An 18,442-nucleotide genomic window follows, 5' to 3' on the forward strand; every position below is an offset into this window, starting at 1 on the left:
AGGCTCTTCGTAGAGGTGTTCACTATGACTGGTTTTAATTTGATCTGCCAGGGAACGCTCAAGGACAATTCAAAATGACCATAAGGACGAGCACACAATCTTCAGGGAAGAGGGTCCTCCACAAAATTAAACAATTGTTTCAAATAATTTGCATTAGTGCAATAGCACACTATTACAACAGTAAATATTTTTATAATTAAGGTCTAGTATGATTGGCTATAGTTTGTTTCAAATGAAGTATGATTGGCTATAGCTTGTTTCAAATGAAGTATGATTGGCTATATTTAGTTTCAGATGAAGTATGATTGGCTATAGCTTGTTTCAGATGACGTATGATTGGCTATAGCTTGTTTCAGATGACGTATGATTGGCTATAGCTTGTCTCAGATGAAGTATGATTGGCTATAGCTTGTTTCAGATGAAGGGTGATATAGGTTTCAATATATAATAATGTTAAGAGACAAATGGGACTCCATTTTATGCATTTATTCATGTAGTTATTTCACTCTGATTCAAAGGCTCAAGGCGGGGTCAGCGATTTAATAGCCAAAAATACTCTAGAATTTGTGGTTAATTTCATCTCCTTTCCTTTCTTGTTCTCGTCATTTGTTTTCCTTCCTTAAAAATGCCACAAAACTTTGAAAAGTGCATTTCTTTGAATTTCTTCAAAACTTCTCTCTCTTTCTCCTTCTTCCCCATAAAAATGTCACCCCCCCCTCAAGGATTATGAGGTCACAAATTCGCAAAAAGAAACAGCCAACATTTTTTCCCCAAAGGTTTTATAACCATCCTGTTCTCACACACAAACAACCTTCTCCTTTTTACACAGCCAGAGAAGAACAAAGAAAAATAAACTCCCAAACCTTTTGTACAGAGAAATCAAACTAAATGGAGAAAATGTCTTATATTAGTCCAGGTTTTTATCCTCAATACACCCTCTCAGGTTTCTGCCATTCTAATGTGGAAGGGGAGGGAGACATACCAGGCACAGGTCTGTGTCTATTGACATGAGGCTCTGTGTGTAGTAGGTAATATCAGTCAGTCAGTTAATCATACCGCGCTGCTGGTCCATCTGTTTCTTTATATGGATTAGGAACCAGTTGTATGTCTAGAGGCCATTTTTCCAGTCATCCAGTAATGTCTATGATAGTGCGAGTGTGTGTGTGACAATGTGTCTGTGTGTCATCAGCTTGAATCTGTCAGAGTATGTAAGTCTAAATTGTGTTTGTGTGTGTGTGTTGAGTCTCTGTGTGGGTAGGTCTAAGCCAGTCCAAATCCCTCGGAGCATTCCTGAATGGCCAGCAGCAGCATGTGCCTCAGCTTCTCATAGCTCTCGTAGGCTGGGAGGTCCAGCTGGTTGAAGCTACAGGAGAAGAGACAAATTGTTTGTAAGGGAATTGAGAATGGTAGCTCTTTACCTGAGTACCTGAAGTTCTATCATATCGACCTGGCTGAATGGAAACTTCAAATCTACATGCATAACTAACTACATTATTTCGACATCAATCCATCAGTATTCATTAATGGTACCAGGTGTGAGCTGTGTGGCTGTATAGGTCTTTACCAGGTGTGAGCTGTGTGGCTGTATAGGTCTTTACCAGGTGTGAGCTGTGTGGCTGTATAGGTCTTTACCAGGTGTGAGCTGTGTGGCTGTATAGGTCTTTACCAGGTGTGAGCTGTGTGGCTGTATAGGTCTTTACCAGGTGTGAGCGGACGGTAGGCGGTCGGTGGAACGGTCGTCGCGGTGGATCTGGAACTTCTGTATTCCGTTCATGCCCTCCAGCGCTGCGAAGCCCTGCAGAGGAACCTTGGACGTGCCCGTCACAAACTGCAGGAACTTGGCTCTGTCCGCCTGGTCGAAGGAACGCAGGGCCCGCCAGAACCACTGGATCTGAGGTGACGGGGAGGAACGGTCAGGGTCACAGCCTCACTACACTGACCAGTAGCACATCTATATGAATGCATAGTATATAATACAACCAACAGACTATCATTTGGCATTGTGGGACATTGTTGGTCCTGGGTCGTATTCATCAGGCACCAAACAAAAGACAAGTGACTAAAAAGGGGAGGGACTACCGGAACTTGTCCAATAAAAAAAATATATCTTTGTTTTCCGTTGCAAAATGTTGACCTACATTTTGCCCTAATGAATATGCTCCTGGTGTGTGCATCTATGTCTCTACCTGTATGGAGCTGGACTGGTACTTGGTGTGTGTCTCTACCTGTATGGAGCTGGACTGGTACTTGGTGTGTGTCTCTACCTGTATGGAGCTGGACTGGTACTTGGTGTGTGTCTCTACCTGTATGGAGCTGGACTGGTACTTGTGGTACTCGGTGTTGGCCTTGAGGTCGTCTATATCTATAGTGGGAAGGCCAGATATCAGCAGCTCCAGCTCCTGCTCTGTGAAGATGGAGATCAGCCTCTTGGGGATGATCTCGTAGAAACCCTCCAGGTAGGCAGACAGCTGCTTACGGATGGCACCTACGGGGGGAGGGGGGGGCAGAGAGAGAGGGAGTACAGAGTTAAACACCTACAAGGCTACACAAGTAGTAGCTAACTATGACAAGACGATTTCTGAAAAGCAACCTGTGAGAAGGAAGGCAGGTTCACATGAAACCGACTTCCAACTTACGGGATTTATTTAAAAAAAATAAAAAAATAAGTATTGCAGCACACAGGTCAAAAGCGCATTACTTCATTTTTGCAGACAGTGTTGCTGACAAAGTCTTCGTGTACATTTGACTAAGTATGCTCCTGTTATACATGGCCACCTCCAACAAGTGTATGACATGTATAATATATATCTCTGGCTATTTGACTGAATGTTCACAAATGTATTATGCCAATTAAAGATGTACTTTTAAAGGCTGGGTTTCTAAGATAGAAGTGATTGATGTGTCTGGTCTCACCAGTCATCTTCATCTGACAAACCAGGTGGACGTACTCCTTCTTGTTCTCCTCGGTGACAATGATGTTGCCTCCGTTAGGCTTCAGGTCACGTACCTCACACACACCAAACTCCTGGACCTGAGCGAGAAGAAGATAGAGACACACGAGAGAGAGAGGGACACGAGAGAGGGGGACAAGAGAGAAGGGGACACAAGAGAGAAGGGGGAGGGACATGAGAGAGAGACACGAGAGAGCGACACGAGAGGGGGAAGAGAATGGAGGGACATGAGAGAGGACACGAGAGAGAGGAAGAGAATGGAGGGACATGAGAGAGGGACACGAGAGAGGGGAAGAGAATGGAGGGACATGAGAGAGAGACACGAGAGAGGGACACGAGAGAGAGGAAGAGAATGGAGGGACATGAGAGAGACACGAGAGAGGGGGAATGGAGGGACGTGAGAGAGAGGATGAAGGGACGTGAGAGAGAGGATGGAGGGACATGGAGGGACGTGAGAGAGAGAGAGACACGTGAGAGAGAGGATGGAGGGACGTGAGAGAGAGACACGAGAGAGGGGGAATGGAGGGACGTGAGAGAGAGGATGGAGGGACGTGAGAAAGAGAGAGGAAGATGGAGGGATGGAGACAGTTCAGCAGTGCTTCCACAGAATGTAATAGTATGTGTGAGGTCACATGCTATAGAGAAATGTAACTAACATGATTTATCCAATGTTGGGTCAAGGGCTGTTAGTGATCATTTAGGTCACATTCTCTATACCCATCCTGAGACAATGACCTGTATAATTAGCAGTTTTGTGAGTTTGGTTGATGTAAAAGACAGAGAAAGGAAGTACCTCAGTGCTGAATGTCAGCTCATAGCCCAGAGTAGACACATTATTCTCCAGCAGGTAGACCAGACCCTGGAAGAACGGGTAGTCCTCACTCTCCATGTCTGTGTACCTGACGACACAACACACACGCTCAATCAACTACCGCACGGTGACACTCCACAGTTAACACACATCTCTACATACGTACATCTCCATGATCTCAACACCGTTTGCCCTCATGTATGGAGCTGGAAATGGAATGTTTAGTAGTGTGTGTGTTACCTGACACTCTTGCCCAGGATGTGCTTGTAGAAGCTGTGTGTGAAGTAGTGTGTGCGTGTGTGTTACCTGACACTCTTGCCCAGGAAGTGCGTGTAGAAGCTGTGTGTGAAGTAGTGTGTGCGTGTGTGTTACCTGACACTCTTGCCCAGGATGTGCTTGTAGTGTGTGTGCGTGTGTGTTACCTGACACTCTTGCCCAGGATGTGCTTGTAGAAGCTGTGTGTGTGTTACCTGACACTCTTGCCCAGGATGTGCTTGTAGAAGCTGTGTGTGAAGTAGTGTGTGCGTGTGTGTTACCTGACACTCTTGCCCAGGATGTGCTTGTAGAAGCTGTGTGTGCGTGTGTGTTACCTGACACTCTTGCCCAGGATGTGCTTGTAGAAGCTGTGTGTGAAGTAGTGTGTGCGTGTGTGCCCAGGATGTGCGTACTGTGTGTGAAGTAGTGTGTGCGTGTGTTTTACCTGACACTCTTGCCCAGGATGTGCTTGTAGAAGCTGTGTGTGAAGTAGTGTGTGCGTGTGTGTTACCTGACACTCTTGCCCAGGAAGTGCTTGTAGAAGCTGTGTGTGAAGTAGTGTGTGTGTGTGTGTTACCTGACACTCTTGCCCAGGATGTGCTTGTAGAAGCTGCGTGTGAAGTAGCACTCCAGCAGTCGGTTGTCGTAGACTGCTTTGGCCACCACGCGACCTACGAACTTGAAGTAGCTGAGGTGGTTTGGGTTGCAGTGGGACGAGGGGTTAATGGTGTAGGTGACCCTGTCGCCGGGCGAGGTGCGGAACAGGGCGTACATGGCGTTAAACATCTCCCTGGAGATGATCATGTACCACTCTCTCAGCAGACCTCCTGCATCCTGACCCTCCTCCCCTTCAAACACTATGTACCTGGTGGGGGGGGGGAGGAGATGTACGAGGTCAGTGCACTTCACTGTCATTCTGTCAATAGTCACAACACAGGGACATAAATACATACAAAAAGACAGAAGCAATCCCGATAAATAGAGACAGAGACCCCGACAGACAGACCCCGACAGACAGCGACCGACAGACAGAGAGACCCCGACAGACAGAAACCCGACAGACAGAGAGACCCCGACAGACAGAGACCCCGACAGACAGAGACCCCGACAGACAGAGACCCCGACAGACAGAGAAGCCCTAAGAGAGAGAAGCCCTAAGAGAGAGAAACCCTAAGAGAGAGAAACCCTAAGAGAGAGAAACCCTAAGAGAGAGAAACCCTAAGAGACAGAAACCCTAAGAGACAGAAACCCTAAGAGACAGAAACCCTAAGAGACAGAAACCCTAAGAGACAGAGAGAGAAATCAGTCTCTTACAGCCTGTTCTTCATGTCCTCGGGACTCTTGCGGTGCAGCTCTCTGTAGGAGTCTTCAAACACGTGATCTCTCCTGACGTGGACAGCCATATCCTCCTTCCTCAGACCCTCGTCCAGACGCTCCAGCTCCTGACGGAAATACCTGGGGAGAGGGAGGGGGTCAATAATATTTTAAAAAGCTCAAATATTATCATGAAAGAGGCACACTTCCATTCAAAGGACCAGTGTTTGACCTAGAGAGAGATCAGGGTTGTTTATTAGGGCGAGCAAGCAAAAACATGTTTTAAACTGAAAACTAAATGAGTTTCTTTTGGACAAGTCCACGGTGTCTCTGTTTTAATAAGTTTTCCTCCATTAGGTGACGAATGAACACAACCAAGATGATGCACCGTAAGAAAATTCTTCCTTACTTCCTCTTGACGTCAAAATCAAGGATGCGGATGTAGTCAACCAGCACAGCGAAGGGTCCGTCGGCCAGGTGGGTGGTGGACTGGCGCAGAATCTGGTTAAGCACTGTACGGTGAGTCTCTGTAGGGGGTAGGGAGAGAAAAGGAGAGAATGGAAGAGAGACAAAGACCTACAGTGCAACTAACACATGTGGGCTTTCCAAAACGATCCAGGCTGAATCTCTGTATTATTTCTCGACTCCTCACTTCCTGTGATGTTTTAAGTGACTGGCAAAGAGAGAGGACGCAAGGAAAATACTGCATACCCTGCTATACCCTCCTCCCTAGTCCCAGAACTCACCAGCGAAGCGGAGGAACTTCTGTGTGTCGGGAGGCAGGTTGGAGGAGATGTGCATGGAGGACGGTTCTCTAGAGAAGAAGGGGTCCAGAGAGGAGGGGGTGGCGGGGGTGAGGGGCGCGGGGGACAGTGGGGGAGGCTCGTCTTTGATGTGGGACAGTTGGCTCTCCCTGGTGTCTCTGACAGGGGGCTTGCTCTCCCGCTCTGTGGCATGGACCAGGAAGAAGGCCTCTACCGCCGGCTGAAGGACTGAGGGAGAGGCGAGATGTGAGCAGACTACGTCATCACTCCTGTGAAAAAAGGCTTTTATCCAAGGTGGAACAAAACATTCCATTTCCAAACGTTTTCTGTTCCGTATGGCCTGAGGGTTGACCATGTTTCACTGCATGACTGCAAAATTAATGACCACTACTTTTGACACATTCAGGACATTGGTTTTCCAATGGAGGTTCTACGACAGATACATAGTGTAATCACTTAGTATACAGATGTCACCCTCAGGAAAATCTCAGGGCCCTAGTTTTACCCATGTGAGATTCAATATTGTAAACCTAACGTACCCAGAACAGCGTGTTGATCATGTGACTCCTCCAGTTCCTTCAGGCACTCCCCAAGCATGTCCCACAACTCGTCCAATAGCAGCTGCTCGCTCAGCAGGGGAAGGTCCGGGAGACGCTCCTCTGTCTCTGATTGGCTGTTGCCTTCTTCATCTGCACAAGAGCAGGAAATACCAAACACAATAATGTTAGAATCACTATGCCAAGACAAATGCTCCCTAACGCGCGGTACTTCTGCTGTGGTTTGAGTGGCTCTGGTCATGTTCAAGGTTGTCTTTCTTTGCAGTCACACTGCTCTCAGAACTTGGCTATTTCATACGAGCGTGGTTCCTGAAACACCTTTTTAGGTGTTGTGAAATCTGATCTGCACAGCGTGACTGCAATAAAGATGAGCTGGAACCTGTGTTGTGGTAGCTGAGGACTGTAGTGGTTATTGTGGTGGAGGCCTGTCTAACCCAGGGGTGCAGGGTCCTGCTCCAGGGGAGAGGGCTGGTCTACATCCATGGGAGAATCATCCCTCTGGACTGCCTGAGGCTCAGACACTGACCCCACCTCTGACTGGAGAGAGGAATGGAGGGAGGGCAAAAAGAGGAGAGAAAGAGTGAGAATCAGAGCGAACAAGAGAGACAAGAGGGAGAAAGAAAGAGGGACATAGAGAGGGTGGGCGAGAGAAAGAACGAAACAAAGAAAGATAAATGTGATTAATTCAACACAAGGCTGACAGTTTTCCAGTAAACCAGTGGAGCATGCTGATGCACCATGACATTCTCATAAGGCTACAGACAGACACAGACAGAGGGGGACTGGGAGGGAGGGGGCAAAAGCATGAAGCCATGACAGCCAGCCAATACACACATCATCAATTCACATCATACAGTAGAGAGCAGCCAGCACATCCATTCTAGACCTGGGTTCAAATACTATTTGAAATCGTCCAAATACTTTGAGGGTCTGCTCTAGCCTGCCTGCCTGGAATTCCAGATTTTCTTTGTTTTGGGGGGGCTCAAGATTTTAGGACTATTCTATTGGTCCGATAAGCCAGGAAAGCTTAGCCAAGTTTAGATATAGTATGTACAATGATTTTTAATAGTATTTAAACAGGTCGTCAGAATGCAGTGGATCGTCTCTGTCTGTTTTCAGCTACTGTCATGCATCATGGATGTTAGGCTGATTGTAAATGCAACGACGTCGTCAATAGTACTGTGTCAGTTCACATGCCCGTAGAGTAAGTTCAATATGCATAGAAATGTCAACGATAGCAGTGTGTGAGTGTATGGTCAAATATGCATGTCATCAGACCTTGGTTAAAATAGTCTTCATTTCTTTCAAATACTTCAGCTACACTTGATTGAGGTTGCCTGATACAATGGCACCAATAAGATCCAGAAGTGCAACAAAAAAAATGGCCTATTTGAAGCCAGGTCTTCAGAATGAGCATGTGGTCGGTATGAGTCATGTAGTCAACAGCAATAATGTGTGAGCGTATGGATCAATATGCACGTTTGCGTTTAGTCATGTTTGCTCAATAGTATCAGTATTCTGTCAGTGCGATGCGGCCCATCATGCTAACCGTGGCAGCACTCGCCGTGCCGGGGGCAGCTGTGGGGGCATGAGGGGTGGCCACAGAGGATCCGGAGGTGGTGACGGCAGCGACAGAGGCGGAGGGCGGGGGGGCCTGCTGCAGACGGCGTGCCCGCTGCCCCTCTCTCACCATCTGAATGATGGCATCAGCCTCGGCTTCTAGCTGACGGACTGCCGCCTGGATGCTGCTGGCGGAGCCCAGACTGGTAGAGCCTGGACACACAGGAGAGACCAGTTACAGAACACCCAGACTGGTAGAGCCTGGACACACAGGAGAGACCAGTTACAGAACACCCAGACTGGTAGAGCCTGGACACACAGGAGAGACCAGTTACAGAACACCCAGACTGGTAGAGCCTGGACACACAGGAGAGACCAGTTACAGAACACCCAGACTGGTAGAGCCTGGACACACAGGAGAGACCAGTTACAGAACACCCAGACTGGTAGAGCCTGGACACACAGGAGAGACCAGTTACAGAACACCCAGACTGGTAGAGCCTGGACACACAGGAGACCAGTTACAGAACACCCAGACTGGTAGAGCCTGGACACACAGGAGACCAGTTACAGAACACCCAGAGCAGAGATGTGATCCAGACAACATAGAATGTCTAAAATAGAAACGCCGTCATTCCTGATAATTAGAGAAATCCCATCCCTGTCAGAGAAGGCTCTCAACCGCTCTAGTCTTCCTGGTCATATTAACCAGCTCATAAAAACAGTTTTGTTCCGGTTCATCTCTTTAAAAGAACAGGCTGAAGCCATTACTATGACTGATTTTGCCCTCTCTGTGTAATGTGTTAGTAGTGCACACGTCTCACCAAGTCGCCCGGTCTGCTTGGCCTTCTTGTTGGCGCGGCGCGTGTCCTCACGGAGCTGGATGATGACCTGCAGGACCCGCAGGAAGAACTTCTGGGTGGATGTCTTTGAGGTCAGGGAAGACATGCAGGGCAGCTGCAGCTCCCGTCCGCCCAGCGTACGCTTCTGGGCAGCCACAATCACCACGCTCTCAGAGCCGTCGAACCTGCGCCCCCGTCAGCACGCGAGGACGGGCGACAAGGCAAAGTACTGTCATTATACAGAAACAGAGTGGCAGTAGAGCAGTATAGACAAACGCATACAGACACACCAAGGAAAAAGCTGTGGCCTAAATGATCAGACACTGACAGATGGTTGACTATAAACTTTGAAAATCACGACCATGTTAAAATAAAAATATAAATGTTTTCCATTTCAAGCCTTAAACTGTGGGTCTCTCTAATCTCCCAGACTCATCTATTTAAAGTGTCATATTTAGCCAAGTTGGCACTAGGAGAGAACCACCGATGACTATTCATTACTATGACACTATCATCAGAGGGGCGTGTACAGGGATATGGGGCAGTATTAGGATGTTTTGATGACTGAGGTGCCCAAAGTAAACTACCCGCTACTCAGGCCCAAAAGCTAGGACATGCATATGCATGGAACTATTGGATAGAAAACACTCTAAAGCTTCTAAAACTGTTAAAATTATGTATGTGAGTATAACAGAACTGATTTGGCAGGCAAAATGTTTTTTTCTGTTGACCTGCCAGCCAATTCAAAGGTTAAGCTATTGAAAACAAAGACGTCCGCCTCCCAAATTGCAGTTCCTATGGCTTCCACGAGATGTCAACAGTCTTTATACATGGTTTCAGGCTTGTTTTTAGAGAAAGGGAGCTCTATGGCAAAGCTAGTCTCATTGCGCGGGTGACCGAGGGAGCGCGCTGCGTTCTTTTCCTTTCCTATTGAAAATAGTTCGCTCCGTATGAAATATTATCTTAAGTTTTGATATTAGAGTACCTAATAATGAATTAGAAACATTGTTTGGACAAACTTTACAGGTAACTTTTGGAACTCCTATGTCTGCATTCTGAACGGGTGGATTACTGAAATCAATGATGCCTACTAAACAGACTATTTGGGATATAAAGAAAGAGTTTATCGAACAAAACGACCATTCATTGTGTTCCTGGGAGCTTTTGCACAGTACTGAGACATCGTCATTTCCGGTCACAACTTGCAGACTTGTTTACGTGTTGCTGTGCATTTTGTTAGGCAAGGGTAATTTCAGTGTAGGAAAGGATGAAACAGCGTTTGTGCCACCAGTAAGTACAGATAGTAACGTTAGTACAAATCCCCTTGCACGGTCCCCACAGCCGGACAACTTTCTCATGGCTTCTGGAGGGAAATGCTCTAGGAATACTCAACCGGTGTCGCTCATTCAGCCGGTTTTCCCCATTAAACAGCGAGTCGGAGTCTGAGGCCTAGCCTTCTCTGGTCTCAACTCCTCCCGGTACGGGGTGTGAGATGCCGAAGCTTCCCACCATTAGCTCTGACAAATTGAAAACCCTAGTCATTGGCGACTCCATCACCTGCAGTATTAGACTTAAAACGAACCATCCTGCGATCATACACTGTTTACCAGGGGGCAGGGCTACTGACGTTAAGGCTAACCTGAAGATGGTGCTGGCTAAAGCTAAAACAGGCGAGTGTAGAGAGTATAGAGATATTGTTATCCACGTCGGCAACAACAATGTTAGGATGGAACAGTCAGAGGTCACCAAGCGCAACATAGCTTCAGAATGTAAATCAGCTAGAAAGATGTGTTGGCATCGAGTAATTGTCTCTGGCTCCCTCCCAGTTAGGGGGAGTGATGAGCTCGACAGCAGAGTCTCACAACTCAATTGCTGGTTGAACTGTTTTCTGCCCCTCCCAAAAGATAGAATTTGTCGATAATTGGCCTTCTTTCTGGGACTCAACCACAAACAGGACCAAGCCTGGCCTGCTGAGGAGTGACAGACTCCATCCTAGCTGGAGGGGTGCTCTCATCTTATCTACCAACATAGACAGGGCTCTAACTCCTCTAGCTCCACAATGAAATACGGTGCAGGCCGGGAAGCAGGCTGTTATCCAGCCACTAGCACAGTCGGTGCAGTCAGCTCAGCTATCCCCATTGAGACTGTCTGTGCCTCTACCTAGGTTGGGCAAAACTAAACATGGCAGTGTTCACCTCAGCAATCTCATTAGAATAAATACCTCCTCCATTCCTACTATTATTGAAAGAGATTGTGATACCCCATCTCAAAATAGGGCTACTTAATGTTAGATCCCTCACTTCAAAGGCAGTTATAGTCAATGAACTAATCACTGATCATAATCTTGATGTGATTGGCCTGACTGAAACATGGCTTAAGCCTGATGAATTTACTGTGTTAAATGAGGCCTCCTGGTTACACTAGTGACCATATCCCCCCCGTGCATCCCCGCAAAGGCGGAGGTGTTGCTAATATTTATGATAGCAAATAAAAAAATTAATTAAAAAAACAACGTTTGTCTTTTGACCTTTGACCTAGTCATGAAATCTATGCAGCCTACTCAATCACTTTGTATAGCTACTGTTTACAGGCCTCCTGGGCCATATACAGCGTTCCTCACTGAGCTCCCTATCGGACCTTGTAGACATAGCAGACAATATTCTAATTTTTGTATTTTAATATTCACATGGAAAAGTCCACAGACCCACTCCAAAAGGCTTTCGGAGCCATCATCGACTCAGCGGGTTTTGTCCAACATGTCTCTGGAACTACTCACTGTCATACTCTGGAAATAGTTTTGTCCCATGGAATAAATGTTGTGGATCTTAATGTTTTTCCTCATAATCCTGGACTACCGGACCACCATTTTATTACGTTTGCAATCGCAACAAATAATCTGCTCAGACCCTAACCAAGGAGGATCAAAAGTCATGCTATAAATTCTGAGACAACCCAAAGATTCCTTGATGCCCTTCCAGACTCCCTCTGCCTACCCAGGGACGTCAGAGGACAGAAATCCGTTAACCAACTGACAATAAAAAACAAACTAAAAACATTTGTCATAAGAAACTAGCTCCCAGAAAATACCTGAGCTCTGAAGCAAGCTTCCAGAAAATTGGAAAGGAAATGGCGCCACACCAAACTGGAAGTCTTCCGACTAGCTTGGAAAGACAGTACCATGCAGTGTCGAAGCCCTCACTGCTGCTCGATCATCCTATTTTTCCAACTTAATTGAAGAAAATAAAGAACAATCCAAAATGTATTTTTGAAACTGTCGCAAAGCTAACTAAAAAGCAAATTACGGACTGCTCTTTAAATGTGCGTATTCCTCCAAAGCTCAGTTGTCCTGAGTCTGCACAACTCTGCCAGGATGTAGGATCAAGGGAGACACTCAAGTGTTTTAGTACTATATCTCTTGACACAATGATGAAAATAATCATGGCCTCTAAACCTTCAAGCTGCATACTGGACCCTATTCCAACTAAACTACTGAAAGAGCTGCTTCCTGTGCTTGGCCCTCCTATGTTGAACATAATAAACGGTTCTCTATCCACCGGATGTGTACCAAACTCAAAGTGGCAGTAATAAAGCCTCTCTTGATAAAGCCAAACGATGACCCAGAAAATATGAAAAACTATCGGCCTATATCGAATCTTCCATTCCTCTCTAAATGTTTTGAAAAAGCTGTTGCGCAGCAACTCACTGCCTTCCTGAAGACAAACAATGTATACGAAATGCTTCAGTCTGGTTTTAGACCCCATCATAGCACTGAGACTGCACTTGTGAAGGTGGTAAATTACCTTTTAATGGCGTCAGACCGAGGTTCTGCATCTGTCCTCGTGCTCCTAGACCTTAGTGCTGCTTTTGATACCGTCGATCACCACATTCTTTTGGAGAGATTAAAAACCCAAATTGGTCTACACGGACAAGTTCTGGCCTGGTTTAGATCTTATCTGTCGGAAAGATATCAGTTTGTCTCTGTGAATGGTTTGTCCTCTGACAAATCAACTGTAAATTGCGATGTTCCTCAAGGTTCCGTTTTAGGACCACTATTGTTTTCACTATATATTTTACCTCTTGGGGATGTCATTCGAAAACATAATGTTAACTTTCACTGCTATGCGGATGACACACAACTGTACATTTCAATGAAACATGGTGAAGCCCCAAAATTGCCCTCGCTAGAAGCCTGTGTTTCAGACATAAGGAAGTGGATGGCTGAAAACGTTCTACTTTTAAACTCGGACAAAACAGAGATGCTTATTCTAGGTCCCAAGAAACAAAGAGATCTTCTGTTGAATCTGACAATCTTGATGGTTGTACAGTCATCTCAAATTAAACTATGAAGGACCTCGTAGTTACTCTGGACCCTGATCTCTCTTATGACGAACATATCAAGACTGTTTCAAGGACAGCTTTTTCCATCTATGTAACACTGCAAAAGTCAGAAACCTTCTGTCCAAAACTGATACAGAAAAATGTATCCATGCTTTTGTTACTTCTAGGTTAGACTACTGTAATGCTCTACTTTCCAGCTACCCAGATGAAGCACTAAATAAACTTCAGTTAGTGCTAAATACAGCTGCTAGAATCCTGACTAGAACAAAAAAAATTGATCATATTACTCCAGTGCTATCCTCCCTACACTGGCTTCCTGTTAAGGCAAGGGCTGATTTCAAGGTTTTACTGCTAACCTACAAAGCATTACATGGGCTTGCTCCTAATTATCTTTCCGATTTGGTCCTGCCGTATATACCTACACGTACGCTACGATCACAAGACGCAGGCCTCCTAATTGTACCTAGAATTTTTAAGCAAACAGCTGGAGGCAGGGCTTTCTCCTATAGAGCTCCATTTTTATGGAATGGTCTGCCTACCCATGTGAGACACAGACTCAGTCCCAAACTTTAAGTCTTTACTGAAGACTCATCTCTTCAGTGGATCATATGATTGAGTGTAGTCTGGCCCAGGAGTGTGAAGGTGAACGGAAAGGCTCTGGGAGCAACGAACTGCCCTTGCTGTCTCTGCCTGGCAGGTTCCACTCTCTCCACTGGGATTCTCTGCCTCTAACCCTATTACAGGGGCTGAGTCACTGGCTTACTGGTGCTATTCCATGCTGTCCCTAGGAGAGTTGCATCACTTGAGTGGGATGAGTCACTGATGTGATCTTCCTGTCTGGGTTGGCGCCCCCCTTGGGTTGTGCCGTGGCAGAGATCTTTGTGGGCTATACTCGGGCTTGTCTCAGGATGGTAAGTTGGTGGTTGAAGATATCCCTCTAGTGGTGTGGGGGCTGTGCTTTAGCAACGTGGGTGGGGTTATATCCTGCCTGTTTGGCCCTGTCCGGGGGTATCAAAGGATGGGGCCAGTGTCTCCTGACCCCTCCGGTCTCAGCCTCCAGTATTTATGCTGCAGTAGTTTGTGTCATGGGGCTAGGGTCAGTCTGTTTTATCCGGAGTATTTCTCCTGTCTTATCCGGTGTCCTGTGTGAATTTAAGTATGCTCTCTAATTCTCTTTCTCTCTCTCGCTCTCTGTCTCAGAGGACCTGAGCCCTAGGACCATGCCTCAGGACTACCTGGCATGACGACTCCTTGCTGTCCCCAGTCCACCTGGCCGTGCTGCTGCTCCAGTTTCAACTGTTCTGCCTGCGGCTATGGAACCCTGACCTGTTCACCGGACGTGCTACCTGTCCCAGACCTGCTGTTTTTAACTCTAGAGACAGCAGGAGCGATTGAGATACTCTTAATGATTGGCTAAGAAAAGCCAACTGACATTTACTCCTGAGGTGCTGACTTGTTGCACCCTCAACAACTACTGTGAGTATTATCATTTGACCATGCTGGTCATTTATGAGCATTTGAACATCTTGGCCATGTTCTGTTATAATCTCCACCCGGCACAGCCAGAAGAGGACTGGCCACCCATCATAGCCTGTTTCTTCCTAGGTTTTGGCCTTTCTAGGGAGTTTTTCCTAGCCACCATGCTTCTACACCTGCATTTCTTGGGGTTTTAGGCTGGGTTTCTGTACAGCACTTTGAGATATCAGCTGATGTAAGAAGGGCTATATAAATACATTTTATTTGTGATTGCGATCAGAGGAAGATCTTCAAAGGTAAGTGACTTATTTTGTTGCTATTTGGGATTTTGTGACCCCTGTGCTTGTTTGGATAATATGCTGTTGCGGGGCGCTGACCTCAGATAATCGAATGCTGTACTTTCGCCGTAAAGCCTTTTTGAAATCCGACGATGCGGTTAGATTGGACTAAAACTGAAAGTGATTTTTAGTTTAGGTGTGGTCTTAATCTGGATCCAGAAAAACAGCATCTGGTACTACGGCCTCCCCAGACCCTCCCTCTTCACCTCCTAGAGCTTGAACCCGAACTCTGACCCCTAACCCCCGTATGTTGCAAGACTCTCGCTCTCTTCACCTGCTAGAGAGCTTGCCGGCCTTCAGCCTGGCGGAGATGGAGGTGTCCTCGGCAGGAGCGTCAGGTGACTGGGCGTCAGCCCGGGCTCTCCTCTGCTGCTCTAGGTTGTACTCCCGCAGCTCGGCCAATAACGTGCCTGGAAGAGGAGAGAGGGGGAGTAGACCGTATAGTAAATTGGTTACATTTTCACATTATTTACGTAACCTTTATTTTATTCAGGGAGTCATTCTGAGACTACCAAGGTCTCTCACAGATGAGCCCTGAAATACAAAAATGACTGAAAATACACATCAAAATGTAAGCAGGAATACAGTCATAAATAACTAAGACATTGATCAATAATAAAGGTTCTCAATCCGCTTTTTGAATTGCCCTGAGACCTGGGGTGGTAACTCATGTCTAAAGTCTAATAAATATGTTAGGTACAGTGGGAGTTCAGTAAAAAGGGCTTTATAAATGAAAACATAGCAATGTATCAACCTACATGATATCAAAAGGCAGCCAACCAACATTCTGGTAGAACATGCAGTGATGAATACTAAACCCATCACCCGTAATAAAGCACGGTGGACTACAATGAACTGCATTTAACAGCTTTAATGAAGTTCATATAGATGTCGCCATAATCTAGGACCGTCGACTGAATAATCTGCTTTCTACTATATAGCAACAGGCATGACCTATTAAATCAGAGAACAACATATACTTAGTTTGACCTGTATTTAATACTAATTTCAGGTCAATAAAGTGTTTCTGTAATATAATGAAGGCAGATTGTAGTTTAGATAGAACCTGGTCAACCATGGGTTTAATAGCATACACAACAGTATCAGCAGCATACAAGCGCAGGTTACATTTGTTTTGCAGAAGTCAATATTATTTCATGTAAACATTTCAGAACCCAGAATTGACCCCTGTGGGCACCTTCGTTATGCCCAGAAAACCTAATTTAACACCATCAGTAGATACACAGTTCTATCGGTCAAGTCATTTTTAAACCTTGACCATTACATTGGTCCATAATTGAAATATTAGTGAAAATGAAACAAATGTAACCATTGGAAGTGTACGTAGTTTGAATACAAAGCTGAAAGGAATGATTTCGTGTATGATGTAGCCTACTAACCAATCTGTTTGCAAAGTGTTACAAAGCTGAAAGGAATGATTTCGTGTATGATGTAGCCTACTAACCAATCTGTTTGCAAAGTGTGTATCCCAGGTGTCTAGCTCCACTCAGCAACAGACGCAGTACGGTGTCTCTGGTGGTTCCGTCTCCTCTGGACAGCTGGAGCAGGATGTTAGCTGCATCCTCCAGACCCTCCTCTGAACACGAGTGACTGGTCAGCACCTGGGGAGGGGCGGGGAAGAGTGTTACTCTAGTCAAAAAAACATTCCTTACCGCAGGACTCTTCAACAGATGAAACCCCAAGAGACAAAAGACCAAGAAAGAGCAGCACTCGGCGTTGATCTGAATTTACTTTCAGGACCTAGAAACAGGCGTACATTTCAGCGTAGGACGCCTTCATCAGAGCCTGGCGTAAGAAAAGGTGGGAGGCACTTACATTAGCCTCGCAGGAGAGTCCCACTCGTGTTACTAAAGCCAGGTGGTGTTCATTATGAACCAAATGGAAGAAGACAGACCAACAGGAAGGAAGTACTACTGTAGGGACATCACTAGACGTTGCTTTGTAGCCTGCAGCTGAAAGCGGCTGGATGTGTTACACTACGTTTGAACAGTTTCTACGACACCAACAGATACACCTAGCTATGGAGAGAGCTATGAGCCTTCCCAGTTAGGGACCCAATGTTGTTTTAGAGCGGTTTCTGTCCTGTACCTCGACAGAGAGCTGCAGTTGTTTCTCAGTGAGTCCAGTGGAGGCAAGCTTGGTGTCACTTTCAATACAGAGAACTGTTGCTCGATGCTTCCCTGTTGAGAAAAAACACAATCACATCACAATCACACATCATTATAGTCTTCTATTATGGTGCTTTACCTTGTTGCGTTCACAAAGATAAACATTGACACTATTAGTATTGTGTGATGGGTAGACAAGCCCAAACTCCCCTTGGTGACAAAGTTAATCTCATCTTATCCCACTCCGATAAACTGATGTCAGTGTATTGCCTCTAAAGTGAAGCTGCGGTGCGTTCTCACCGGTTGCGCTGGCTCCAGTAGAGGTGGGTATGGACACTATAGCTGTGGAAGATGAACCCTGAGCTGGAACTACCACCCCTACAGTGGTCCCCTGAGCAGAGGCTGAGGCTGTTGCTGCTGCACTGGTGGGATTGCCAGCTCCGGCAGTGGTAGACTGCGGCGTCGGGTGTCCAGCTGGGACTTCAGTAGCCTTATTATCAGGCAAGGCGATGGAGATGAGGGACAGGAGACGCAGCAGCTTCTCAGTTAGCAGGGAGGAGCGTCGTATCACTGGGTGGGACAACATATTCATCAGCTGGCCCAGCGGAGAGGCCTCCAGGCTGTACTGAGCCCCCTCGGCCTCCCCTCCTGCACCTAGGGGAACAGTCTTCATGGAGGCCTTGCCTTTCCTCGACACATTCATGTTGTCCAGTTTCACCAGCAGGTCCCAGAAGTCGGTGGAGATGCCCAGGGACTGGGGGGTGTTGGCCGTTCCACAGGCACCCCCGCCCAGGGAGTTCTGGGCTGAGGAGGGAGTGGAGCAGGTGTTAGTCTGGGTAGATCTAGAGCCTCCTCCTGCAGTAACGATGGAGGCAGCAGCACACAGACGGGAATCCAGATCAGAGGTGGAGGAGGAGAGCAGGTCCTTACAGCGCTGCTGGGTGAAGTGACTGGGGAACACCTGGCGATAGGAGAGTAACACACGAGGTTAATGACCTGGACTAATTGAGAGACATTACATTAAAAATTCACTATTTCCATAACATTTTGAAACCCACTTTCAAAGTAAAAAAAAAGTTAAATACCAAGACATACAAAGGCTCTGGT

General features: G+C 46.4%; 1 protein-coding gene across 1 annotated transcript in view; it reads right to left on the reverse strand.

Moving 5' to 3' along the window:
* Positions 1-471: 471 nt before the first annotated feature.
* Positions 472-18,442, reverse strand: part of LOC115132507 (E3 ubiquitin-protein ligase HUWE1-like) — an 82,745-nt gene continuing 64,774 nt past the window's right edge. The window contains 17 exon segments of the mRNA XM_065020871.1: positions 472-1,363; positions 1,701-1,891; positions 2,304-2,485; positions 2,914-3,031; positions 3,745-3,850; positions 4,595-4,882; positions 5,332-5,472; positions 5,741-5,858; positions 6,078-6,323; positions 6,635-6,784; positions 7,087-7,189; positions 8,202-8,425; positions 9,037-9,239; positions 15,481-15,616; positions 16,672-16,828; positions 17,316-17,407; positions 17,636-18,296. Coding sequence (XP_064876943.1) covers positions 1,261-1,363; positions 1,701-1,891; positions 2,304-2,485; positions 2,914-3,031; positions 3,745-3,850; positions 4,595-4,882; positions 5,332-5,472; positions 5,741-5,858; positions 6,078-6,323; positions 6,635-6,784; positions 7,087-7,189; positions 8,202-8,425; positions 9,037-9,239; positions 15,481-15,616; positions 16,672-16,828; positions 17,316-17,407; positions 17,636-18,296 — 3,219 coding nt within the window. The 3' untranslated portion in view covers positions 472-1,260.

The sequence above is a fragment of the Oncorhynchus nerka genome, linkage group LG7 (genome assembly GCF_034236695.1).
Source record: "Oncorhynchus nerka isolate Pitt River linkage group LG7, Oner_Uvic_2.0, whole genome shotgun sequence".
Taxonomy (NCBI): domain Eukaryota; kingdom Metazoa; phylum Chordata; class Actinopteri; order Salmoniformes; family Salmonidae; genus Oncorhynchus; species Oncorhynchus nerka.